At 41.6% G+C, this 25,119-nt stretch overlaps 1 protein-coding gene across 1 annotated transcript in view; it reads right to left on the bottom strand.

The window, feature by feature from the left end:
* Positions 1–2,514: 2,514 nt before the first annotated feature.
* The window catches only part of SLC2A2 (solute carrier family 2 member 2), a 79,558-nt gene continuing 56,953 nt past the window's right edge, over positions 2,515–25,119 (bottom strand). Inside the window, exons 7-11 of the mRNA XM_077487993.1 lie at positions 21,721–21,911; positions 17,051–17,155; positions 11,498–11,599; positions 7,256–7,459; positions 2,515–3,525 (exon numbers count right to left, since the gene is read on the bottom strand). Of these exons, the coding sequence (XP_077344119.1) occupies positions 3,334–3,525; positions 7,256–7,459; positions 11,498–11,599; positions 17,051–17,155; positions 21,721–21,911 (794 nt within the window). The 3' untranslated portion in view covers positions 2,515–3,333. The remainder of the gene's footprint in view (positions 3,526–7,255; positions 7,460–11,497; positions 11,600–17,050; positions 17,156–21,720; positions 21,912–25,119) is intronic.

Here is a 25,119-nt window from a genome sequence, read left to right as displayed (position 1 = left end):
GTGCACTCTCAGTAGTGTACTTACTTTATACATATATCATACTGCAATATATTCCTGTAATATGTTATAACGTCCAGGAGGGATATATAGTTCTGTAAAAGGATCACAATGGAAAATGTGTTGACCCTTGAATTTTTTTACCTCAATTTTATGAATGATGCTTAACTCATTCTATGAACACATTTCTGTTATAAATTTCTAACATCACATATGCAGTCAGGTTCTGGACTAGCGCAATATGGAGATAGAGATATTGCTTATATTCTGTCCCCCTTTTGCTGAGATATTGAAACTATGCTGCACCATTCTCCTTTGGTCAGTAGGGGGAGAACTAAAGCCAAGCAACCCCATAGACTTCCATGCATGACACAGGAAATCTTGGGAGGTGTAGTTAACAGCAAGAGCCATGTAAAGGAACAATTGGGTTTCAAAACTACAGATCCTGATATGCTTCTGGGCACAGGGGGTCTGAGCTGCAGGAACAACAAACTGCATCCTTAAATGACTGCAGCCATAAAGAACTATGTAAAATAAACAGGGTCACTTATCCGGCGCTTCAATCTAATTGAGGGTTATTAATTCTTAATAAAAGATGGTAGAACTAGCAGCCACTATATTAATGCAATACAATGTGATCCATATGCTATAAAATCCATTACTAAAAAGGTCTTTAAGGCAAAGCAGCGCTTCCAAATAATGTTGTACACCATTAGATGACAATAGTACAAAACACCCAGTGAGACAAATTCTGTCAAGATGCTTGAATAACAGTTCATAGAAATTCATCAGGTGTATGGAGAATCCACCTTCACCGCACCGCGTGATTCCGATCCCACAGGAATTGCACTTACCGTACCAGAAATCAGTCAAGTAACGCTTTGGATATTTATGCACAAACCATATCAGGAAATCATCATCTAGGGTATCTCATATAAAACCCCAGGACCATGGATTGGTAGACTCCAAATCACGTTAATCTCACTCATGTGATCATAGGTGTTTCCTCAGACTCAAACATAAAGGAAAACAAGTCCTCATAGCGTAACTCTGTTAAGATTTTATTATAAATCAAATCACCCCTTAACCCCATGTACTTACAAACAACAATTAAAAATCAACATTCTATAAAATATCGCACTGTGTGCCCTCATTCGATACTCTCTCACCGCTATGAAGGTCGGTTCGTCTGCGGTGATTCCTGGGAGGAGATCGTGTACATTGAAACAGTGCAGCAAGCCATGTGGTCATGCCTAGACGTATTTCTTCATTACATCTTTCTCAGTAGGCCATATGATTTTTAATTGTTGTTTGTAAGTGCATAGATTTAAGGGGGGATTTGATTTATAATAACATCTTAACAGAATTATGCTATAAGGATTGTTTTCCTTTATGTTTGAGTCTGAGGAAACACCTATGATCACGAGTGAGATTACCGTGATTTGGAGCGTACCAATCCATGGTTCTGGTGTTTTAATTGAGATACCCTGGATGATGATTTCCTAATATTGTTTGGGCATAAATATCCAGGGCCGTCTTTAAGGCAGGTCAAAATGAGCAGCTGCCCTAGGCCCTGTCATTGTTGTGGGGCCCAAAGCAGCTGCCTCATACTTGCTAACTATGCCAGTTTAAATTTCCTTGCCCTTTGAAGTTTTAGTACTGTGCTGTGTCCCGATATCTCAGTGTGAAGTGCTGGTACTAATGCTGCCCAGCTCTGCCCTATTGTTATGCACAGATGACTCACCTGCAGATCCTGTGTTTACATGTAAACATCCGGCATTCATATGTAAATAGCAGCAACATTCATAAGTAAATAGTTGCGACTGGCAGTATTGATATGTAAATAAAGCCATCATTCATATGTATATCATGCCCCCTGCAGTGAGGAGATGATGTGCAGTAACCTCTAGCAACCAATCAGTGAGCAGTATTACTGTACAGTAATCTCTAGCAACCAATTAACAAGCAGAAATAATTTGCTGTAACTTCGAGCAACTATCAGTGAGCCGTAATGTGTGCTGTAACCTCTAGCAACCAGTCAGTAAGCAGTAATTATATGCTGTAACTGCTGGCAACCAATCACAATTGCTGCCTGATCTGATCCGGTAAACTGATTTTAAGTCTAACTGCTAGTGATTTTATGTCTCAGAGCAGGTGAAGAATGAAATTGCATGGGGGGGGGGGGGGGGGGGCTAGAAATTTTTTGCCCAGGGTCCAATCACTATTAAAGACGGCCCTGTAAATATCCAAAGCGTTATTTGACAGATTTCTGATAAGCGCAATTCCTGTGGAAGTGGAATCACTGGGTGTGGTGTGAAGATGGATTCTCTATACACCTGATGAATTTCTATGTACTGTTATTCAGGCATCTTGACTGAATTTGTTTCACTGGGTGTTTTGTACTATTGTCATCTAACTGTGTTCAGCATTATTTGGAAGCGCCGCTTTGCCATAAAGACTTTTTTTAGGAATGGACTTTATGGCTTATGGATCATAAAGAACTATACTGAAACAAGCCAGTACTTACTGTTTATTCACTGCCTGCAGGTTGTCAAAGTAGACTTTCACCAAGTGCACCAACGTTTTTAAAGGGACCCATCTGCAGTCGGCTGAAGAACCATATTAGAGACTTCCTCTCCCATTACGATTGCTACTCTCCAGTATTCTCTTTAAGTATTCAATCATTTCCATATGATCTGGGCCAATGCAGTCAGTTTAGGTCAAGCATAGCTGCCATTAGTGCATGTTAACAGTGAAGCCTCATTTATTAGTAGTTCAACTCTATTCACTGCTGCACTTCTGCTAGCATTGTTATTGTTTATGCTGATCCGGAGGTCAAACTCAAATGGTGGTTTCTATTCTGACAGTGATTACCTTGTATATCAGACAATACTATGGTCAATCCATTTAGTGTTTTTCCTAGTTACCCATTGACTTGATACACAATACATTGAGTTACCTTTTACAATCTGATTTGGTGTTTTTCTCTCTGATAGAACATCATTGCTGGGTGTCAGGCACAGCCCCAATGGATTTTGTGGTGCTATACAGGCCTCCACCTAACCAGGTGAGTCAGAGAGGTTGAGGTTTCTGAGAAGGTCAAGGCCAAGAACAAGAGTATCCATTCTATCCAGTGTAGCTCCTACAAAAGTAGTGCTACATATACATAAAACACGAATATCTATGTTTTACCAAAAGAGGTTCAGCGTTACAAAAATAAGTATCTTAAAAAAAAAAAAAAATGAAGAAGAAAATGTGCCCATTGTTTACCCTGTTTGATATAACAGTCTGTGAAATGTAATTGATGTCCGCATCCTATTTATACATCTTATTAGTTCAAGCCTCTGAACTTGTTCCCAGGTACTCCATCTCTGTAGATTTCTTTCCTCCATGTTTTTTCTTGCGGAACTCAGCGGATATTTCTTCAAAGGACTTCCCTTTTGTTTCTGGCACTTTGAAGTATGTAAAAATGGTGAAACCCAATAGGAGTACTGCAAATATAATAAACACATACGGCCCACAGGCATCCTAAAAAGAAAAGCAAAACAACTCTTCAAAAAGGACACTCTTGATAGCTGCTGCAGATATACAAGTGAAAGCTAAAAACACAAATCTTTTTAAGAGACCTTTTTTTTTACTTAATAGTTTACAGCTTGAAATCGATAATGTCGTTTTATTTATTTATTTATAAAGAATTATTACAAACGAGTGGTGGCACTAGATTTATAGCGCCAACACTTTGCTTCAGTTAATGGAGTAGCACCTTTCCATATGATGGACATTGTGAGCTTTTCCCTGCCTTTTTATCCCAGTCCCTCACTTATGACCATGAAAAAAAAGGCAACACTTCTGATGCAACAATGGTAACTCCTTCACTCCAGGGTGTTGTGAATATATTCACAGTTGTAAAAAATGTTTGGTGTGTCCAATGCTTGCTTCTGATTGGCTGGTGATGCAGATCAGATGACATCGTTATGCAGTCACACTCCTCAGAGAATATTTTCTGATTAGCCAAGCCAAAACAATAGCCACTCATCAAAAGCTGCCCTCAGTGAAGAATTTCAAAGTGCTGTCTAGGGTAGTAGTGGAGGAAAGGGCAAACAATGACTACTACACATCCTCCCCATCATAATAAGCATAGCACAACTTCATCACTAATATGTGTGTCGATCATGTGACCTTGCACTACATAGCTTGTTGATGAAATCCTCAGATAATCCTAATTTGTACAGGCACATGCATGCTGTAGCCACTTTTTACTTCAATGGGGAACCTGTGAACTAAGATTGCCATACCACTGAAATGATAAAAGACTGTAGTATGCATGGGTCAGTACAGCTTGCAGTGATTCTGAAGATTTCAGGTAAAATCTGTGCAATGGAACCTTTTGACGGTGCTGTTTTAGAAAAGGATATGCTGTGCTCATGTTGGAACAGGATTGGTATAAAAGTACTCTTTCTTTCTTTAAAGGCATAGGCACTTTTTGGTAAAGATAAAATATGTAGATAAGAGGTGTCTGTAGATAAAAACAAACTCAGCAGCTTTTACTAAAGTTGGATAATTCCCTTTGTATATGGTAGGAAACTCCCAGAAATTGTATCATCCCATCCTGCCTCATTGCTAGGATGCTGCTAAGAGACTCCCAGTTGCTACTGTTCACAACCATCACAGGAGCAAGCTCTCAAATGCTGAGCTGAGAGCTATTGCATCAGGAGAGAGAAAGTGCATGTGATGGTGGAGGTGAACAATAACATCTGGGAGACTTAGCAACGTCTCAGCGACAAGTTAGAATAGGACGATACAATCTCTGTTAATTTTTCAGACAGGCTTCAGAAGACATGTAAAGATGTGGAAAGTAACCAGAGGAGAAGTTGCAAAGCATGTAAGGAATCAAAGAAGTTTTGGAAAGAGATGGTCAGCATACAGGCAGCGCTCATAACAAGAAAGGAGAATATTTTAATTAAGCTTATAATGGATTATCAAAAATAAGTATATTTTCTATTGCTATCACAAGGTTGATGTTGAAAATTAAAGTGTATCCTGTGAACAGAGAAAACTTTTAGGGACAGCCTGAAGGACGAAATCCATGCACACCATGCCCATCAGAAAACAAGTTATAATACTGAACTTACTGAATTGTGAAGTATTATTATTATTATTATACAGGATTTATATAGCGCCGACAGTTTACACAAAGCTTTAAAACATTAGGTCAGAGAGTCCTGCTCGGTAGAGCTTACAATCTAGGAGGGAGGGTCAAGTTATACAAAGGGGTAATAGTTGCGGGGGATGAGCTAATGGAGAAAATAGTGCAGTTGTTAGATTTAGGTGGAGGCAGGACAGGCTTCTCTCAAGAGGAAAGTTTTCAGGGATCGCCTAAAAGTGGATACATTTGGAGACAGTCTGACAGATTGGGGTAGCAAATTCCAGAGGATGGGCGAGGCTCGGGAGAATTCCTGGAGGCGGATATGAGAGGAGGTGATGAGGGAGCTAGAGAGCGGGAGGTCTTGGGAGACACGAAGAGGGCGATTACGTTGGCATTTTGAGACTAGGTTAGTGATGTAGCTGGGGGCAGAGTTGTGGAAGGCTTTGTAACTTATTGTTAGTATTTTGAATTTAATTTGTTGGGCGAGTGGCATCCAATGGAGGCACTGAGCGGTTTGTAAGGTGGATGAGTCTGGCAACAGCATTCATGATGGACTGAAGGGGGGATAGTCTATTTAAAGGTAAGTCAATGAGGAGGGTGTTGCAGTAGTCAAGGCAATAGATGACCAGGGAGTGAATCTGGAGCTTTGTGGTTTCATTGGTTAGAAAGGGATGTAGTTTAGAGATGTTGCAGAGGTTGAGGCGGCAAGCTTTGGAAAGTGATTGGATATGGGGCTGAAAGGAGAGTTCAGAGTCTAGGATAACACCTAGCACGCTGACATGTGGTGATGGGTGGATTGTTGCGCCATTGCTCTTGACAGATAAGTCAGGGGAAGAGGCACGTGGGGGAGGAAATATTATAAGCTCGGTTTTGGACAAGTTGAGTTTGAGGAAGTGGTGTGACATCCATACAGGTATGTCTGTTAGTAATTTAATGATGCGTGAGGAGACTAATGGAGTGAGTTGAGGGGTGGAGAGATAGATTTGTGTGTCGTCAGCATAGAAATTATATTGAAAGCCATGAGAGGCTATTAGCTGACCCAGGGAAGAGGTGTAGATTGAAAATAAAAGAGGTCCAAGAACAGAACCTTGGGGACCCGACAGAGAAGGGAAGAGGAGTGGAGGAAGTAGAATAGTAAGTGACACTGAAGGTGCATTGGCATAGGTAGAATGAGAGCCACTGAAAAGCACAGTGACGGAGACTGAGGGAGTAATGTTTTTTGGAGGAGGAGAGGGTGGTCAACCATGTCAAAGGCAGCTGAAAGGTCCAGAAGTAGGAGTACAGAATAGTGTTCGTTGGTTTTTGCAGCTAGTAGGTCATTTGTGAGTTTTAAAAGAGCAGTTTCTGTGGTGTGTTGAGGGCAAAATCCAGATTGAAGGGGATCAAGAAGGTTATTCTTAATGAGGTGGTCACTAGGTTGTAAACCAGGCATTCAAGGAGTTTAGAGGAAAGGGGGAGCAAGGAGATAGGGCATAGGTTGTTAAGATTGGTAGGGTCCAAGGACTGCTTTTTAAGTATGGGGGTTACCAGTGCATGTGTTAGAGCATTCGGGAAAATGCCAGAGGTGAGGGAGAGATTGAAGATGTGGCTTAGAGAGTGTAGGATAGAGTTAGAGAGCAACCATAGTATTTGAGAGGGAATAGGGTCCAGGGACAGGTGGTTAGGTTGGTGTTAGAAAGGAGATTAGCAACTTCGTCTGTAGTAGCAGATTTGAATAAGGGGAGTGTCAATTGTACCTGCTGACATGGGGTCTTAACTGGGGGAGATACCTGTAGAGTGAAGATTTCATCACAGATTGTATCAATCTTGTTTTTGAAGTGATTAGCAATCTCCTGGGCAGTGATTGAGTCAGTGGGTGGAGGCGGTGGAGGACGAAGTAGAGAGTTGAAGGTAGAGAAGAGTTTATGGGGACTGGATGAGAAGGTGTTAATAAGAGTTGACAGTGTGGAGGAAAGAATAGTATTTTTGGAGGGCAGAGTTGTATTGGTTGAAGTCTTTGAGACGTAGACATTTTGAGGGGCTATGTAACTTTCAAGGTCCAAGTTAAATAAGAAAAGTAGAGCTACAAAGAGCTAGAGATATAACTGATAATGGTCTGAAATTCATACTCACCGCAATGTATTGGAAGCACATTCCAATTATGAAATTGCAGCTCCAGTTGCAGAACCCAGACACAGCCATAGCTGCAGGTCGAGGACCCTGACTGAATAGTTCAGCAACTATAAACCAAGGGATGGGACCGGGTCCAACTTCAAAGAAGACCACAAACAGGAAGATGGCAACCATACAGAGATAGCTCATTCCAGCATGACTAGACTATAAGGGAAACAAAAACAGTTAGAAATACATTTGTGCCGACCATACACAGTTCCAATCTCAGATCTCCAATCTCGCATTGATGGGCAGGCTGAATGTACCAAGTTGATCTATGATCGATAGACTCGGTACACTTGGGTACAACCATCCTGCCAGATTTGCTTACAATTATTGCAAGCGGCTGCTATAGCCGCTAGCAATAATCTCTGTCTTCTCGCTGGGTGAAGACAATTGCTCGGCAGGAGGTATTCCCCTGTCAACACTGTCTGTGTTCATGGGGGAATCATGCGCATTTCTTTGCTGCAACCAATTCCACAAGTGTGCGCAATTTTAAAGCGTGACATGTTAGGTATCTGATTAGTTGGCTAAACATCAGCTTTCATAGTTTTTTTTTTTTATTCATGTGTTTCTTTCCAAAAAAAAATGCATTTGAAAAATTGCAGTGTAGCATAAAAGGTTGCAATGCCCACCATTTTATTCCCTAGGGTGTCTGCTAAAACAATATACAGTGGTGTGAAAAAGTGTTTGCCCCCTTCCTCATTTCCTGTTCCTTTGCATGTTTGTCACACTTAAGTGTTTCGGAACATCAAACCAATTTAAACAATAGTCAAGGACAACACAAGTAAACACAAAATGCAATTTGTAAATGAAGGCGTTTATTATTAAAGGTGAAAAAAAATCCAAACCATCATGGCCCTGTGTGAAAAAGTGATTGCCCCCCTTGTTAAAACATACTATAACTGTGGTTGTCCACACCTGAGTTCAATTTCTCTAGCCACACCCAGGCCTGATTATTGCCACACCTGTTCACAATCAAGGCATCACTTAAATAGGAGCTGCTTGACACAGTAAGGTCCACCAGAAGATCCTTAAAAGCTACACATCATGCCGAGACCCAAAGAAATTCAGGAACAATTGAGAAAGAAAGTAATTGAGATCTATCAGTCTGGAAAGGGTTATAAAGCCATTTCCAAAGCTTTGGGAATCCAGCGAACCACAGTGAGAGCCATTATCCACAAATGGCGAAGACATGGAACAGTGGTGAACCTTCCCAGGAGTGTCCGGCCGCCCAAAATTACCCCAAGAGCGCAGCGACGACTCATCCAAGAGGTCACAAAAGACCCCACAACAACGTCCAAGGAACTGCAGGCCTCACTTGCCTCAGTTAAGGTCAGCGTTCATGCCTCCACCATCAGGAAAAGACTGGGCAAAAATGGCCTGCATGGCAGAGTTCCAAGGAGAAAACCACTGCTGAGCAAAAAGAACATCAAAGCTCGTCTCAATTTCTCCACAACACATCTTGATGATCCCCAAGACTTTTGGGACAACATTCTGTGGACCGATGAGACAAAAGTGGAACTCTTTGGAAGGTGTGTGTCCAAGTATATCTGGCGTAGAAGGAACACTGCATTTCATAAAAAGAACATTATACCAACAGTAAAATATGGTGGTGGTAGTGTGATGGTCTGGGGCTGTTTTGCTGCTTCAGGACCTGGAAGACTTGCCGTGATAAAAGGAACTATGAATTCTGCTGTCTACCAAGAGATCCTGAAGGAGAATGTCCGACCATCTGTTCGTGTACTCAAGCTGAAACGAACTTGGGTTCTGCAGCAGGACAATGATCCTAAACACACCAGCAAGTCCACCACCGAATGGCTGAAGAAAAACAAAATGAAGACTTTGGAGTGGCCTAGCCAAAGTCCTGACCTGAATCCTATTGAGATGTTGTGGTATGACCTTAAAAAGGCCGTTCATGCTCGAAAACCCTCTAATGTAACTGAATTAGGACAATTCTGCAAAGATGAGTGGGCCAAAATTCCTCCAGGATGCTGTAAAAGCCTCATTGCACGTTATCGCAAACGCTTGGTTGCAGTTGTTGCTGCTAAGGGTGGCCCAACCAGTTATTAGGTTTAGGGGGCAATCACTTTTTCACACAGGGCCATGATGGTTTGGATTTTTTTTCACCTTTAATAATAAACACCTTCATTTACAAATTGCATTTTGTGTTTACTTGTGTTGTCCTTGACTATTGTTTAAATTGGTTTGATGTTCCGAAACACTTAAGTGTGACAAACATGCAAAGGAACAGGAAATGAGGAAGGGGGCAAACACTTTTTCACACCACTGTATATATATATATAATGTTTGGGGATTCTGAGTAGTTTTCTAGCAAAATAATTATGATTTTTACATGTAGGAGAGATGTGTCAGAATTGGCCTGGGTCGCAAGGGGTTAATTATCATAAGTAATATGCAATTAATTATTATATATTGTTTTTAAGGTAATTTACTATATTTTCAAAAACTGTACTCAAGCAGGTGGCTTAACGGAAAAATTACTGAAGTTTGAAGTTATAACTTCCAACCAGTAATTTCACAGTAAATAGATAAATAATAAATTATTATCTTATAACATATAGCATAATAATATATGATTTCGTTTGTACCTTTTCAGCAGCAGCAGAGTCTCATTCTCCCTCTCCACTGTGTAAGAAAAACATGGGATTATGGGTAAATCTTATACCCATTACCCATGTTTTTTCCTTGTAGTTAAAGGGGCTGGGCTGAAAGGGAGCATTTGTCTCTTAGCCCTTGCACACACGGTCGGAGAATCCGTTGGAATGTGTCCTATCGGACCGTGTTGTCGCATAATCTGACTGTGTGTGGTATGCATCGGACTGATTCCGTCGGAATCCCAATTTTCCAACTTGTTGGAAATATTTTCCGACAAACTGGTCCGATCGGACATGCTCCGATCATGTGTAGAGAATTCCGATCGGACAAAGTGCCACGCATGCTCAGATCAAATTCCTACACCAAAGCTATTGGCTACTAGCGTGAACGTAGTCCCGTCGTAACAAAATAACGTCATCACGTTCTGAACGATCGGATTTTCTGACAACTTGGTCCAACCGTGTGTATGCAACAGTTTCGGACACAATCCGTCGGACAAAATCCGTCGGACAAAATCCAACAGATTTGGTTGGCAGAATGTCCGACCGTGTGCACAGGGGCTTAGACACATGCCCCTTTCTATGAAACTGCAGTGAGAAGCGTGCTTCCACTGCAGCATTTTTATTGGACATCTGGGGCTAATGGCACTTTACCAATGGTACAAGACTCCAAGCTGTTCATTGAGCTCAGTGCCTCTGATAAGAAGTGAGGAGAGGCACTGTGAGCTCATCCTCTCAGTCTGCTGCAAACAGAGTATGCCAGCTTGTATTTAAACGGGCCGCTTTGTATGTAGCTTCTGACAGGCTGCACAAGGAGCCCCGTATCTCCAGAACCATAGGTCAGAGGAGCACCAAGTGGTGGTGGTTTTTTACCAGAGGTGGGGTAGGACTTACCTACCCCCCCAAACTTCGGGTCTCTGTAACCTCAGGTTGCCGAACTATGACCCTCAAAGCTCGATTTTAATTTTTTTATTTTTAATGTTCATGGCAGGGGAGACTGTCTCACCTGCCTCCCCTGACTGCACGCCCCTTCAATATAGACATTTAAACAGGTATGTAAACATGCACAATGCTCAGTTCAATAACACAAAAATCAAAAATCTGCATATGAGTCCATTTGTGTACATATCTACCATTCATTCTGGTAAAAAAAAAAAGGACAATTTTATACATTAAAAACTGATCTAAAAGCAAGTATCATTTACGCAGGAACTTTTGTTACAGAAAAGCATATAAGTTTTTATGGCCATGTGAAGTTAGCCTTACTGAGTTTCTAAATTTCAACTGCACTTTTTGGAAGTTTGTATCAAATCAAAAGTAGTCAAAGGGTCTCTGCAGAAATGAAATTCCCTTTTAACCTAGCAAACATTTCAATACAAAATTGACTAACCCCCTTATTACCAAAGTAATATAAAGGCTTTAATATATAAAGAAAAAGAGGAATGATAATAGAATGAATTATTTTAAATTATTAATATTAAATGTAATATTTGTAAAAAAAAAAGCATAGCCATTCATTTATACAGTCCCATTGTATGATATTTTTATGTAGTATTCAGGTGATTGGAATTTAAATGAGACTTACCAGTAGGGCTAGAGCAATAGTCATGATGATCGCACATATGCACATGCCTGCTAAGCCAATAATATAAAGAGATCTTCTTCCGGCTTTTTCAACAAGAAATACCTGTAGCATAAGAAAATTGTCTGTGAGTAGCTAATAGTAGTTTATTTAAGCAACTTTATAAGTTGAAGCAGAATAAAGAAAATACAAATACCACCAGTGAATGATGCTGTATGAAAATCAGTACCTCTGGGGATAAGGTAGGGGTGGTAAGTCCCAATTCAGCAGCGTACAAATTGCATTCTGTGCATCCCCCTGCTGGCCACTACATCACTATTATATCCTGTACTGGAGTCCAAATAACAGTGGACCCTGACATGCCCCTCCTGTAGTGATGCCTATAGAACAACTGCAATGATAATTACCTGCACATAGGTATGATAGCCCAAACCAAAACAGAAGTCTAAAGTGGGTATAGCTTTAGAGCTTTGCTGCCCTCTAGGACTGGGGTTGTCCTCAGAACACTGAAAATAGATAAAAAACAGAGGGTGCACTGGCCTAGTGCATTTACCAACAACAATTTTATTAGAGATAAAATATAAAATATAGGTAAATATAACTAAAATATAGCCTGCTGGCACACACATTTTGGAGGTATGTCCTTCTTCATCAGAGCTCTGGTGAAGAAGGACACACCTTCAAAACACGTCAACAAGCAGGGACCCTGTGGAGGTCCTCCTCAAGCTGGGGTAGGGAACCTCGGCTCTCCAGCTGTTTTGAAACTACAAATCCCATCATGCCTCTGCCTCTGGGAGTCATGCCTCTTATTGTTAGGGTCTTGTAATGTCTCATGGGACTTGTAGTTTCAAAACAGCTGGAGAGCCGACGTTCCCTACCCCTGAGCTAGAGGCTTCAGCAATGCTGGGAAATTGTAGCCACATGCAGTGGCTGGATGAGTGATTATACTATCTGTTTGTGAGTAGCTATATTTTATCTCTAATAAAATTGTCATTGGTTAATGCACTAGGCCATTGCGACCTCTGTTTTTATCTACTGTATTTTCTACAGTGATGCCTATAACCATGGACCCATCAAATGCCCACTCTGCTTTGATTGGCAGGGGAACAGAAGACTGGTGCCTTGCTGACCCATGTGAAAGGGGCCTAAATGTGAAAAAAATTAACGAACAGTGTGGAAGGCATGTAAATAGGTGTTAATTAATAGTTTGAATTGTCTTTGGCCCCTTTCACACATGCGGACGATATGTCCGTATTTCATCCATCTGTTTGCGGATGAAATACGGGCATACATTCATCCCTATGGGATAGCGGGTGTCTGCGGATGAACATCCGCAGACACCCGATTTCGTCCGCCTCCGCTACTGTCCGATTCTGCAGACGGAGGAAAATCCAATTTTTCTATCCGTCTGCAGAGCGGATCGGATGAACACGGACAGACGGTCCGTGCGCATCCGATCCCCATAGAGGAGAGCGGAGAGCTGACAGGGCGGTCCCTGTACAGTGTGCGGAGACCGCCCTGTCCGCAGCCGGCTCAGCAGGGACAACAGAGCTATCCCCGCTGAGCGAGCGGATCATCACGGGGCGGATTATTACTGATCTGTCCCGTGTGAAAAGGGTCTTTATTGCTAAAAAAAATAAAAATCACATATTTTTCATGCATTTGTTTGTTGAATGGTTTTGGTATATATTTGATTTCCTGCAGTGGGTTTTATTGGTTTTTATATTAGGATCAGTGAGAGTTTCTAGTGAAATTAATTAATCTATTTTCAGGATCGATTATTTTTAATAATAATCTATTTTTAGAATGAAAGGAGATTTACCTTTTACATTGTATCTTTCTGTTCTGTTTCTGGGTTTAACCATTATCTAACCTCTGTGGTAATAAATAACAGACCGCTCAGCTTACTTTGACAATTTTGTGGGTGTCAGCATTTGCTTGCGTTTGACCTTGTAAAGCTCAGATAAAATAAAATGCTTACAGGATAGAAAGAAACAGAATGCACTGCTCTGCCAGGTAAACTTCGAGTCAGCAAAGTACCTGAGACTCGGCTCCACTCTCTAACCCAGATTAATCAGCCTGCTGGACAGCTGTGTCTGCTTCAGTGCCACAATATGTCTGAATTTGCAACCATTACCTTGGGTAATATTGCAAAAGATCTTTGTTGCAAAATATTCAGTAACACTTTAACCGATTCCCAGCTATTGGCTGGACATGTTCATTGTGTACCATGCTTGGCAGGTGATTGCTGTACACAGCATTCTAAATAAAGGCTATTTCCAGCTTACTGAAGAATTTAATGGTTTACTAATTATTCATCATAGTTATGTCATCAAGAATTCCTGTACCTGTCTGGAAGCCTATACTACTGTAGGGGGGAATCCTCACTCTACCTAGTCCTCATATGAGTGTCCGTGTATGCTAGGAATAAGCTGGGTTTATGTACAAACTATCTTCTGTATACCAATGATACATTGATAACCATGAAGGTTGACATTATGCAGGGAGGGTCTTCACTGAATCTGCTAGACATTTGATGTCATAGTGGACACCTATACTGGGATCATGCAGAGGAGATCCCACCTATATCTGCCCCACATATTATACAGTGGTGGCCATGTATGCCATTATGATATATTTGTGAGTATGTATGCTGTTATTAAGTGGTAAGTGAGTGCTAGGTCCCCCTAAATATCTGCCCCTCATCTGGTAATGTGCTGGCCAAGTATTCCGTGATTATAGAGGCAATATAAATATCATCAGGTTACACAGTATCTCACAAAAGTGAGTGTACCCCTCACATTTTTTAAAATATTTTATTATCTCTTTTCATGTAACAACACTGAAGAAATTACACTTTGCTACAATGTAAAGTAGTGAGTGTGAAGCTTGTATAACAGTGTAAATTTGCGTCCCCTCAAAATAACTCAACACATTAATGTCTAAACCCCTGGCAACAAAAGTTAGTACAACCCTAAGTGAAAATGTCCAAATTAGGCCCAACGTGTCAATATTTTGTGTGTCCATTATTATTTTCCAGCACTGCATTAACCCTCTTGGGCATTGAGTTCCCCAGAGATTCACAGGTTGCCACTGGGGTACTCTTCCACTCCTCCATGATGACATCACAGAGCTGGTAGATGTTAGAGACCTTGCGCCCCACAGATGCACAATAGAGTTTAGGTCTGGAGACATGTTTGATCAGTCTATCACCTTTACCCTCAGCCTCTTTAGCAAGGTGTTGGTTGTCTTGGAGGTGTGTTTGGGGCTGTTATCATGTTAGAATACTGCCTTGCAGCCCAGTCTCCGAAGGGAGGGGGACATGCTCTGCTTCAGTATGTCACAGTACATGTTGGCATTCATGGTTCCCTCAATGAACTGTAGCTCCCCAGTGACAGCAGCACTCATTCAGCCCCAGACCATGACACTCCCACCACTACTCGCCACACACGCTTGACAACATCTGATCCAAATAAGTTTATCTTGGTCTCATCAGACCACAGGACATGGTTCCAGTATTCCATGTCCTTAGTTTGTTTTTCTTCAGCAAACTATGTGCAGGCTTTCTTGTGCATCATCTTTAGAAGAGGCTTCCTTCTGGGATGACAGCTATGCAGACCAATTTGATTCAGTGTGCGGTGTATGGTCTGAGCACTGACAGGTTGACCCCCGACCCCTTTAACCTCTGCAGCAATGCTGTTAGCACTCATACATATATTTCCCAAAGGCAACCTCTGGATATGACACTGAGCACGTGCGCTCAGCTTCTTTGGTCAACCATGGTGAGGCCTGTTCTGAGTGGAACCTGTCCTGTTAACCGGTTCCCGACCAGCGCACGACGATGTACGTCGACAGAATGGCACGGGCAGGCATATTGGCATACAGGTACGTCCAATCTTCAATGCCGCCCTGCCATCAGGAGTGTGCCGCCGGCGGCACTCTCCCGCACTGGTCGGGACCCCCGTGAGTCCGGTCGCGGGACCCGCCGCGGGCATACTACCCGCGATCGTCTCACGGGACGGCTGAATGGAGGAAATGCCGTGTAAACAGCATTTCTCCATTCTGCCTAGCAACTAGTGATGCTGATCTCTGCTCCATGTGATTGGAGCACTGATCAGTGTTCACTAAATGAAAGCCCAGCCCCCCCACAGTTAGTAACACACCCCTAGGAACACTTAACCCCTAAACTGCCACCCACTGGTTAACCCCTTCACTGCCAGTGTCATTTACACAGGAATCACTGCATTTATATAGCAGTGATTACTGTATAAATGGCAATGGTCCCAAAAATGTGTCAAAAATGTCCGATGGGTCCCCCACAATGTCGCAGTCACAATAAAAATCGCTAATCGCCGCCATTACTATTAAAAAAAATAATAATAAAAAATTATTAATAAAAATGCTATAAAACTATCCCTATTTTGTAAACACTATAACTTTTGCGCAAACCAATCAATAATCGCTTATTGCGATTTTTTTTACCAAAAATATGTAGAAGAATACGTATCGGCCTAAACTGAGGGAAAAAAATGTTTTTTTATATATTTTTGGGGATATTTATTATAACAAAAAGTAAAAAATAATGTGTTTTTTTCAAAATTGACGCTCTATTTTTGTTTATAGCGCAAAAAATAAAAACCGCAGATGTGATCAAATACCACCAAAAGAAAGCTCTATTTGTGGGAAAAAAAGGACGTCAATTTTGTTTGGGAACCACATTGCACGACCACGCAACTGTCAGTTAAAGCGACGCAGTGCCGAATCACAAAAAGTGGTCTGGTCTTTGACCAGGAAAATGGTCCGGTCTGTAAGTGGTTAAACTGCTGTATGGTCTTGGCCACCATGCTGCAACTCAGTTTCAGGGTCTTGGCAATTTTCTTATAGCCTAGGTCATCTTTATGTAGTGCAACAATTATTATTATTTTCAGATCCTCAGAGAGTTTTTTGCCATGAGGTGCCATGTTGAACTTCCAGTGATCAGTATGAGAGAGTGAGAGCGATAACAACAAATTGAACACACCTGCTCCCTATTCACACCCGAGAACCTGGCCACTTTTTCGAGATACTGTATGGGAATAATTTGCATGGTTTTATTCTCTATGCTAAAGGGCCCCTCCAAATCTTTGAGATGTGTAATGTTGTGTTACCACACTCCCATTATGTCACATGTTAATGTGTGTTGTGTTACGTCAGCCAGCACACCAGAAACTGAACCTGGCCTTTTTTTTTTTGATGCAGCATACCACAATGCATAGTAGTGTATTACCATGCATTGTGGTGTGCTGAAATCCAAGTTTATTGTCTTTGGGGTGCCATTCAGAAAGAATGATACAGAAACAGACTATTGCATACAACTGTGATATCATGCAATGCTGTAACGTATGCCCTACCAAAGTGCAAAGGTAGTTAGCCAGCCTACAGGAATAAAGATTTCATCAAAAAGTGTTCCCTAACCCTCTCAGTTTAGCACCTCCACAAAAAAATGTTTATATGTACTGTGTGTGCATACATATGACTTTTTTCCAAGTGGTATAGTTACTCAGCCTGAAAACTTACTGAAACAATAGTGGCGACTGTATTTACTGCACCAACTCCTATGGTTGCATATATTGGTTGGCTAATTCCTGCCTTCGTAAAGATACTTGTAGAATAGTAGAAAATCTGTTAAAAAAAATACAAAATTAAATATTGCTATGTAGAAGGTTTGGATAATAATAGAAAAAAAAATCTCTTACTATATCACTTTGACCTTGTTCCCTTTGTACAAAAGGAAGCTTCTTTTATCTTACCGCTGACTAGTTACAACCAGATAAAATACTGTCAACTATGAACAAAACAAAATATGCACAGGCAGATTGCGACAGTGTTATTGCATTGCATTCTCAGCCTAATGCTAGGTAGAAGGTTCCAAAATAACAACGATATAAAAAATAAAGAACACTTCTGAAAGTAGGGTTTACCAGACAAAAAAAGCATAGAATATCAGACTACTGGGCTAAAGCTAATAGCATCACAATCCTCTGTAAGTAACATAATTAAGGGCATATTAATAAAGCAGTCAATCTGACATTCACTAAGCTGTTGGTGAATCCTCCTGGTGCATGTGTTGAAATCACAGTAATTTATTCACAATCACTGAATGTTTGGTGAAAGTCAAAAACACCAAACAATAAGCATTTTTGTGCAGCGGGTAGCAAAAGATGTTTATGATCACCCAATCATCAACAGGCCACTGCTGCTGTTCGCATGTAATCTTGCATCAAGTGGTTACATGCAGTAACGGACAGATGAGCATCCCTAAATGTCTGTGTTCAAGGCCACTCATTTAATTAACCACATATAACCACTTGATGTGCAATTACATGGAAATATCTTTGCTTTCCACTGCTGACCTCAACCTAGGATACCTGCCGCAAAAATATGCTAATTTTTGGTGGTATACAATACTCTATATGTCCATTTGAAGGAGACCTCACTTCAGTCCCTGCCCTAGAAGATCTTACCCTACGTTCACACCTATGTACATTTTGATGAGTTTTGCATTTTGCAGAAAATCACTACTGCCCATTTAACATGGTTTACGATGGATGTAGGTCCCATCTGTACATTTTGCAGTGCTTCATTTTTTGAAAAGGGTCGGGGACTTTTTTTTTCCGCAGCAGATTGCGTTTTGCATGTAATAAGCTTCAATGAAGTCACACCAAAAATGCAAGGGTTACATTTTTGATGCGTTTTGTGTCTTTTTTTCCTTTAAAAACACTGTAGATAGCTGGTTGCTAAGGAGCAGGCCGGTATTCCCTGGGGCCTGGTGTGAATTTGGGGGGGACCCCATGCCATTTATTTTTCATTTTTTTTACAGGCAATTCCTTTTTTTAAATCTAGCTGTCAGCGGGGAACCCCACTGACAGCTGATGACTCATTGGTTGTTAAGAATGCGGTGGCTGGCTTCCTAGCCCGCTCCTTAGCAAAAAGCTATATACAGTATGTTTAAAGAGAAAAAAAATGCAAAACACAAAATACATGAAAACTGAATGCAAAAACACATAAAAAACGCAGGGTTAAAAAAGCAAAGCACACCTGCAAAACGCATCAATCGCAACTGCATAGATGTAAAACCTAGACTTACAGTCTAATGTCGCTCTCATAGTCATACACACATACAGTGTAGGGACAATTTGGTCTGAAGCCAGAAAAGATATCAGTACGAAGAAACTGAAGCACATAGTAGTGAAGGCCCACACACAGAAGATATACAACTCTCTATGCACATAGGATTCAGAGCCCAGCATTACAAAGGAAAGGTGCTACCCCCAATTGAAGAAAACATATACAGTATATGAGAAGGTGCACACAGAAACTTCTTTCTACTAAGACATACATTATTGCAGCAGAGTTTTGGCAGAAATAATGCTTGATATGCATAAATGCGCTTAAATTAGTCTAAATTCCTGCTAGGCGCATTTAGCGCTTGACTAGTAATTCTTTTCAATGGCCATAATAAATTATTATTCTGGTCAATGAAGTGAATTATCGGCCACTGGGCGTGACACGCCTAAACACGTTACACGAGTTTACAAGGGTCGAGCATTTTATCTGTCAAAACACTGTTGCCAGGAAGAAAGAAGTCTAGAAGAGTTAGTAAAACATCCAGTGTGCACGAGGCCATAGTAGTGAAAATGTCTTGTAACATACAAAAATATGGGTAAATAACATGTAATTAGGCAAGCACTGCTATGTACGTTAGGCCCATTTCACACTACTGCTATTTAATTTTGACTCAATTTGCAGTGCGATTATGAAGTGCAACTCTGGTTTCATTTTAGATGTGGTTTGCATGTTCTATAGGCCAAAGCGCATGGTAAATTGCACCAAAGTAGCACAGGACCCTTTCCCAAAGTCTCATCAGAGCTGCACTGCATTGATGTAAACATTCACCACTAGGAGCAATGTTGTTTCCATTGTCATGCGATTCAGTGCAACACAAGTGAACAATGCCTTAAAAGCAGCTGACACATGTGTGTGCATGAGCTTGTTTGCAAAATGTCACTGACTATTTACAGTAGTTTTACTTACCGTATTTATTGGTGTATAACACGCACTTTTTCCCCTTTAAAATCAGGGGAAAATTGCGGGTGCGTGTTATACGCCGATCCCCGCCAATCTCCCGCTGATTGTGAAGAAAGGAGCGAGCAGAGCCGAGATACAGAAAGCCGGGTGTACTTCGGCTAGACTCACCTGCTCTCGCAGCCCTGCCCACCTCCACTGATTGCGAGAGGAGCGAGCGCCGACAACATACAGAAAGCCGAGTCTACTTCGGTTAGACTCGGCTCCTCTCACAGTCCCGCCCCTGACTGTGAGCAGAGCTGAGTCTAGCCGAAGTACACTCGGTTTTCTGTATGTTGTCGGCGCACGCTCCTCTTGCAAATGGTGGAGGTGGGCGGGACTGTGAGAGGAGGCGAGTTTAGCCGAAGTACACTCGGGTTTCTGTATGTTGTCGGCGCTTGCTCCTCTCGCAATCAATGGAGGTGGGCAGGACTGTGAGCAGAGCCGAGTCTAGCCGAAGTACACTGGGCTTTGTTTATCTCGGCTCCGCTCACTCCTCTCCGCTCAGTCTGCGCCAATTTTAAATCAGGGCAATGCTGAAACTAGTCTAGCAATGTTGCAAAGGCACTGGACAAGGCTGCACTCGGCAAGGCTGCACTGGGCAAGGCTGCAAAGGCACTGGGCAAGGCTGCAGATGGACACTCCACAAGGCTGCAATGATGGACAAGGCTGCAGATGGACACTGATAAGGCTGCATTGATGGGCATTTAAATGTAAGTTTTTTTTCCTTAAACTTCCCTCCGAAAAGTTTTTTCCCTTAATATTCCCTCCTAAACTTGGGGTGCATGTTTAACAAGTCAGGGATTTTGTAGGGTTAGAGTTAGGTGCATGAATAACCAATTATACCAAGCAGATGATAAAGATCAGCAGTTTCATATGTAGGTTGAAACACAGTAATTAACTGAAACAGGAAGAGCTGTGTCGGAGGCTGGGAACAGACAAACTCTGCTACTTCCCTTTGACATCAGAAGATGTCCAGCAGTGCCATCAGCACAGAAATGGAGGAAACCAGTGAGACCCAGGTACACCCATCTTCTGTCGGGAGAAGTCTGGCCAGAATTGGTCCTCATGAAGAATTGTGGCCAAAAAGCCATACCTTTGACGTGGAAACAAGGCTAAGCGACTCAACTATGCACTAAAACATAGGATCTGGGGTACAGAAAAATTGCAGCAGGTGCTGTGGACTGATGATGAAATATCTTGCGGTAGTAGGAGGCAGTAGTGCTGGAGAGAGGTACAATAATGATTGTCTGTAGGCAACAGTGAAGCATGGTGGATGTTCCTTGCAAGTTCGAGGCTGCATGTCTGTTAATAGAGTTGGAGATTTGGTGAGGGCCAATGGTGTCCTCAGTGCTGACAAATACAGGCAGATATTTATCCATCATGCCATACTAGCAGGGAGTTGTATGATTGGCCCCAAATTTATTCCGCAGAAGGACAACGACCCCAAACATACTGCCAATGTCATTAGGAATTATCTTCAGCATAAAAAAGAACAAGGAGTCCTGGAAGTAATGGTTTGGCCCCCACAGAGGCTTGGTCTCAACATCATTCAGTCTGTCTGGAACTACATGAAGAGACAGACAGATTTGAGGCAGCCTACATCCACAGAAGATCTGTAGTTAGTTCTCCAAGATGTTTGGAGAAACGTACATACAAATACAAATATTTATTTGATTTGGATTTCTCTTTCATTAATTTACATTCCATTTTGTTAATTGATAAAAATAAACTATTATCACTTCTAGTTCTGAAAGCTTTCTTTGTTTACAGCATTTTTTTCACACAGGTGTAAATTGCTTACGGAATGACGGAAAAGTAGCACTCTTTTAGGACTCATTCACACGCATTGCACTATTTGTATCTTTACACGAATGTACCTAGTGGTCCCCAGTTACAGGCTGTGCAAAATTGTAAGTTTATAAAATTGCACAAGTACCAAACAGGAGCCCTCAGGTGAGAGATAACTTGAAAAAGAATGGAAACGTTGGGGGGGGATGATTTGGATGGATATGGTTGAAATTCATTATACTTGTGGATTTTTTGCATATATTAGCAAGCATGCTGTGCAAATATAAGATATACTGTAATTTCTCAAAATTTCCAACAATTGTAGCACTTACCCCATTAATTCCTGAGAACTGCTGAGACATGTGCAGTACCAGCGAAACTAAAATTGGCTGTCTGTAATTTGAAGATTTAAATAACTGAATGATGGATACTTTCTTTTCACTGGCTGCCTCTTCCTTCTCCCTCCTCATTTCCTCGAGGTCTTTGGATGGGTCATAATAATCTCCTCTAAGCTTTTTCAAAACTGCAAATGAAGCACAGAAATAAAGAGAAAAATAGGTTGAGGCCATGGGATTGCAGCTTTGAATCAGTGTCTACTTCTTTGTTTCAAGTAAGTTGACCACTTTTCCAATCATCTTTTCAAATAAATATTATAGCTATATATACTGTATTGTAGGTATCAAATTAAATCCTTTTTATTGTTATGTGTCATATGACCAGGATTCGTTGTGCTTTTGGTTCACCTCTATTCCTGTTGTAATTTTGATGGATGGTCAACGTTAGCTATCTGCATTAAAGTTTTATTAAACTCTCACAGATTTTGACTGATGGTGATTGTCATTCCTGTGCCATTCCTGGGCTAATAGGCAGCAGCCAGAATAACAGACTTTGAACATGGGTTTTGGACTGAGACCAGAGTCAAATCCAGGCACATTAGTAATTTTGAAATTAATATATTCTGATAAACCCAATTAACATTTACTAATGAGATATTTATTTATACGGTATATGTGTCTAAGCACTCACAGTTCATGTGCCTTGCTCTTTGAGCGCTGCTTCCCCAAACTTTCTGACAGGGTGAGCTCACACTAACTGTGTCACTTGGGGCAAATCATGAGGGACACCACAGTCTCCAGCTTGGAGCTTAGCTCGGAGGAGGAGCAGGGGTGTGTACTTCCAACCCTAGGCTTTGGGGGTTTTTTGTTTGTGTTGACAAGTACAGCGTAGGAACAACTGTCTGGGAGCATACACGCAAGGGTGGCCCTAAAGTCTCCCTCAAAGCAATGTACCCACCCTAAAACAGGAAACCAGCAGTGTGGACTATAAAAATTCTGAAAACATGCAAGATTTTAAAGATGATGAAGCAGTAGACAAGGTAAGTGAGCTGCTGTAATAGTTAATAACATGTAGGCTTAAATAATACTTTGGGGGGAGTTACTAGAACTGGAGTACACTGAATCTGGTGTAGTTGTGCATAGTAACCAATGAGCTTTTTGATTTTATTGTCAAAGCTTAATCAAGCAAACTGCAGTTAGAAGCCGATTGGTTACTATGCACAGCTGAATCGAATTCTGTACACTCCAGTTTTGGTAAATCCACCCCTTTTTAGGACTACATTTTGACTTGACATTAAAAAATCCCTTGTGGGTGCATACCAATTGATACAGACATGTGTAATTGACTACTGAACTAGTACTGCTATTGGTGGTTATACCCGATTGGACCATCTATCGTTTTCTATGGAGTGGCGGATGTCAGCAGACATGTGCCCACTGACACCCACCGACATCCAATCCAACCTGGTCCGCTAAAAACAGATGGATAGGTATCTGGCAGGCAGGCAGTCCATTTCCATCCGATCACCCCATAGAGGACAGTAGGCTGTGTCTATGTCCATTCTGCATAGAGGAGTGGACACGGACCTGTTATCTGCCTGTTTAAAGAGGAAGTAAACCCTGATGAGTTTACTTCCTCTTTGATTCCCTGCAAAGGTAAAGCATAATGGACTACTGTGCATCGCATAGTAGTCCAGTATGTGTCACTTACTTGACACAGGAGCCAGCGAAGTCACCGCTGTCCCCTGTAGTCCGGAGCATCCATCTTCTCGATGGGTCTCTCTGCCCTGCCGATATCATTAGACGAAGCCGCAATGACGTCACTCCCGTGCATGCACGCGTGAGCCGCCACTTGCGGCATATTGCCGTTGACAGCGGCGTGCTCAGTGCGCCTGCGCGACACTGTCTACGGCGCATGCACCATAGACAGCGGTGCCTGTGTTTTGGCAAATATCTCCTAAACCGTGTAGGTTTAGAAGATATTTCTTGGACCTACAGGTAAGCCCTAATCTAGGCTTACATGTAGGTTAAAATGGTTTGTAAGGGTTTACGACCACTTTAACAGAGATCAGTGGAGAGATTCCCTGCTGAGAAGAGAATTAGAAGGATTCCACTACTTCTGAAAGGGGCCTTAGACAACATTGTCCATTAAGGGAGATCTTAATATTTACAATTGCCAAGACCTTTAATATTTTAACTTTAAATAAAATCTATCATTAAAAGGTTTATTTTACAGTTCTGTCTCCTTTGGGACAAACTATATGGAATATGTTGTCCCTTGTTTCTAAGTGCTTACTAAACCCTCGTTATGAGTATGGACCTGCCCCCTCCCCTCCTCCTGTGGTCAATCCAATGACAGGTTGTAAGGAGAGAGATGATTAATAGACACAGCTTGTTTTGGCTGTAAAAACTTTCCTGAGGCAGTCAACAGCAAGAGGAATGCAGAGGGAGGGAGATTTCTCAGCTTCTGCATTTGTCTTGCCATTTCTTGTCTGTGTAAAGTGTTTACAATCAAGACAAGCTGCAGCTATGAATCAACCATTGGCTATAGCAGGAGGGGTGGGTGGAGCAGGTCCATGCTCTTGGGCTGGGGCTTGGGTCCTGGAGGACTAAAACTCAGAGGAGGAAGTCTTCCTGGAGGCACGGGATCAAGGGAGGACACAGTGAGTAGCACTGTCGGGACTTCAAAGGGGGGAGACTGCCACATGTAGTCACTATTATAAATAGGCCCCTTAATCTGCCCAATTATTAGTGGATTTCCCTATTTATGAAGAATAGACTTTAAGGCACTTGTAGGCCAGTATATAATTTAAGGGAGTTATTCGAACACACATATCAACTTCCTAGACACTACAGTATACATCAGGGATCAAAAGCTTCTCACGTCGATATACAGAAAACCTACTGACCGATGCAGCTATCTTCACAGTTCCAGTTTTCACCCCCAACACACTAAAAGGGCCATCATACACAGCCAGGCCATCAGATACCACGGAATTTGTTCAGACCCAGAAGACAGAGATAAACATCTCAGAACACTGGTAGACTCCTTCCATAAGAAAGGTTGCAAAGACAAAACCATCAACAACAGCATAAAGACAGCCTTGAAAACCTGAAGAGAAAATCTCCTCCAATACACAGAGAAAAAAACAAATAACCGAGTACCTCTAGTCACCACATACAACCCAACACTAGAAGGGATCAAAAATATAATCAAAGATTTACAACCCATTATAACAGAGGATGAAACTCTGAAAGGAATATTCCAACAACCCCTATTTTTGGCTTTCAGACAACCACCTAACCTCAAACACAAACTAATCAGCAGGAAACTTCACTCTGATTATGAAGTCACAAATAATGGCAGCAAACCCGCAGTAAAAAACGCTGCACTAT

Source organism: Lithobates pipiens, unplaced genomic scaffold, assembly GCF_037356315.1.
Source record: "Lithobates pipiens isolate NorthernLeopardFrog02 unplaced genomic scaffold, aLitPip1_a1.2 Scaffold_18, whole genome shotgun sequence".
NCBI lineage: Eukaryota > Metazoa > Chordata > Amphibia > Anura > Ranidae > Lithobates > Lithobates pipiens.
Note: the sequence above shows the minus strand (reverse complement) of the source record. Positions and strands in the feature narration are given on the sequence as shown.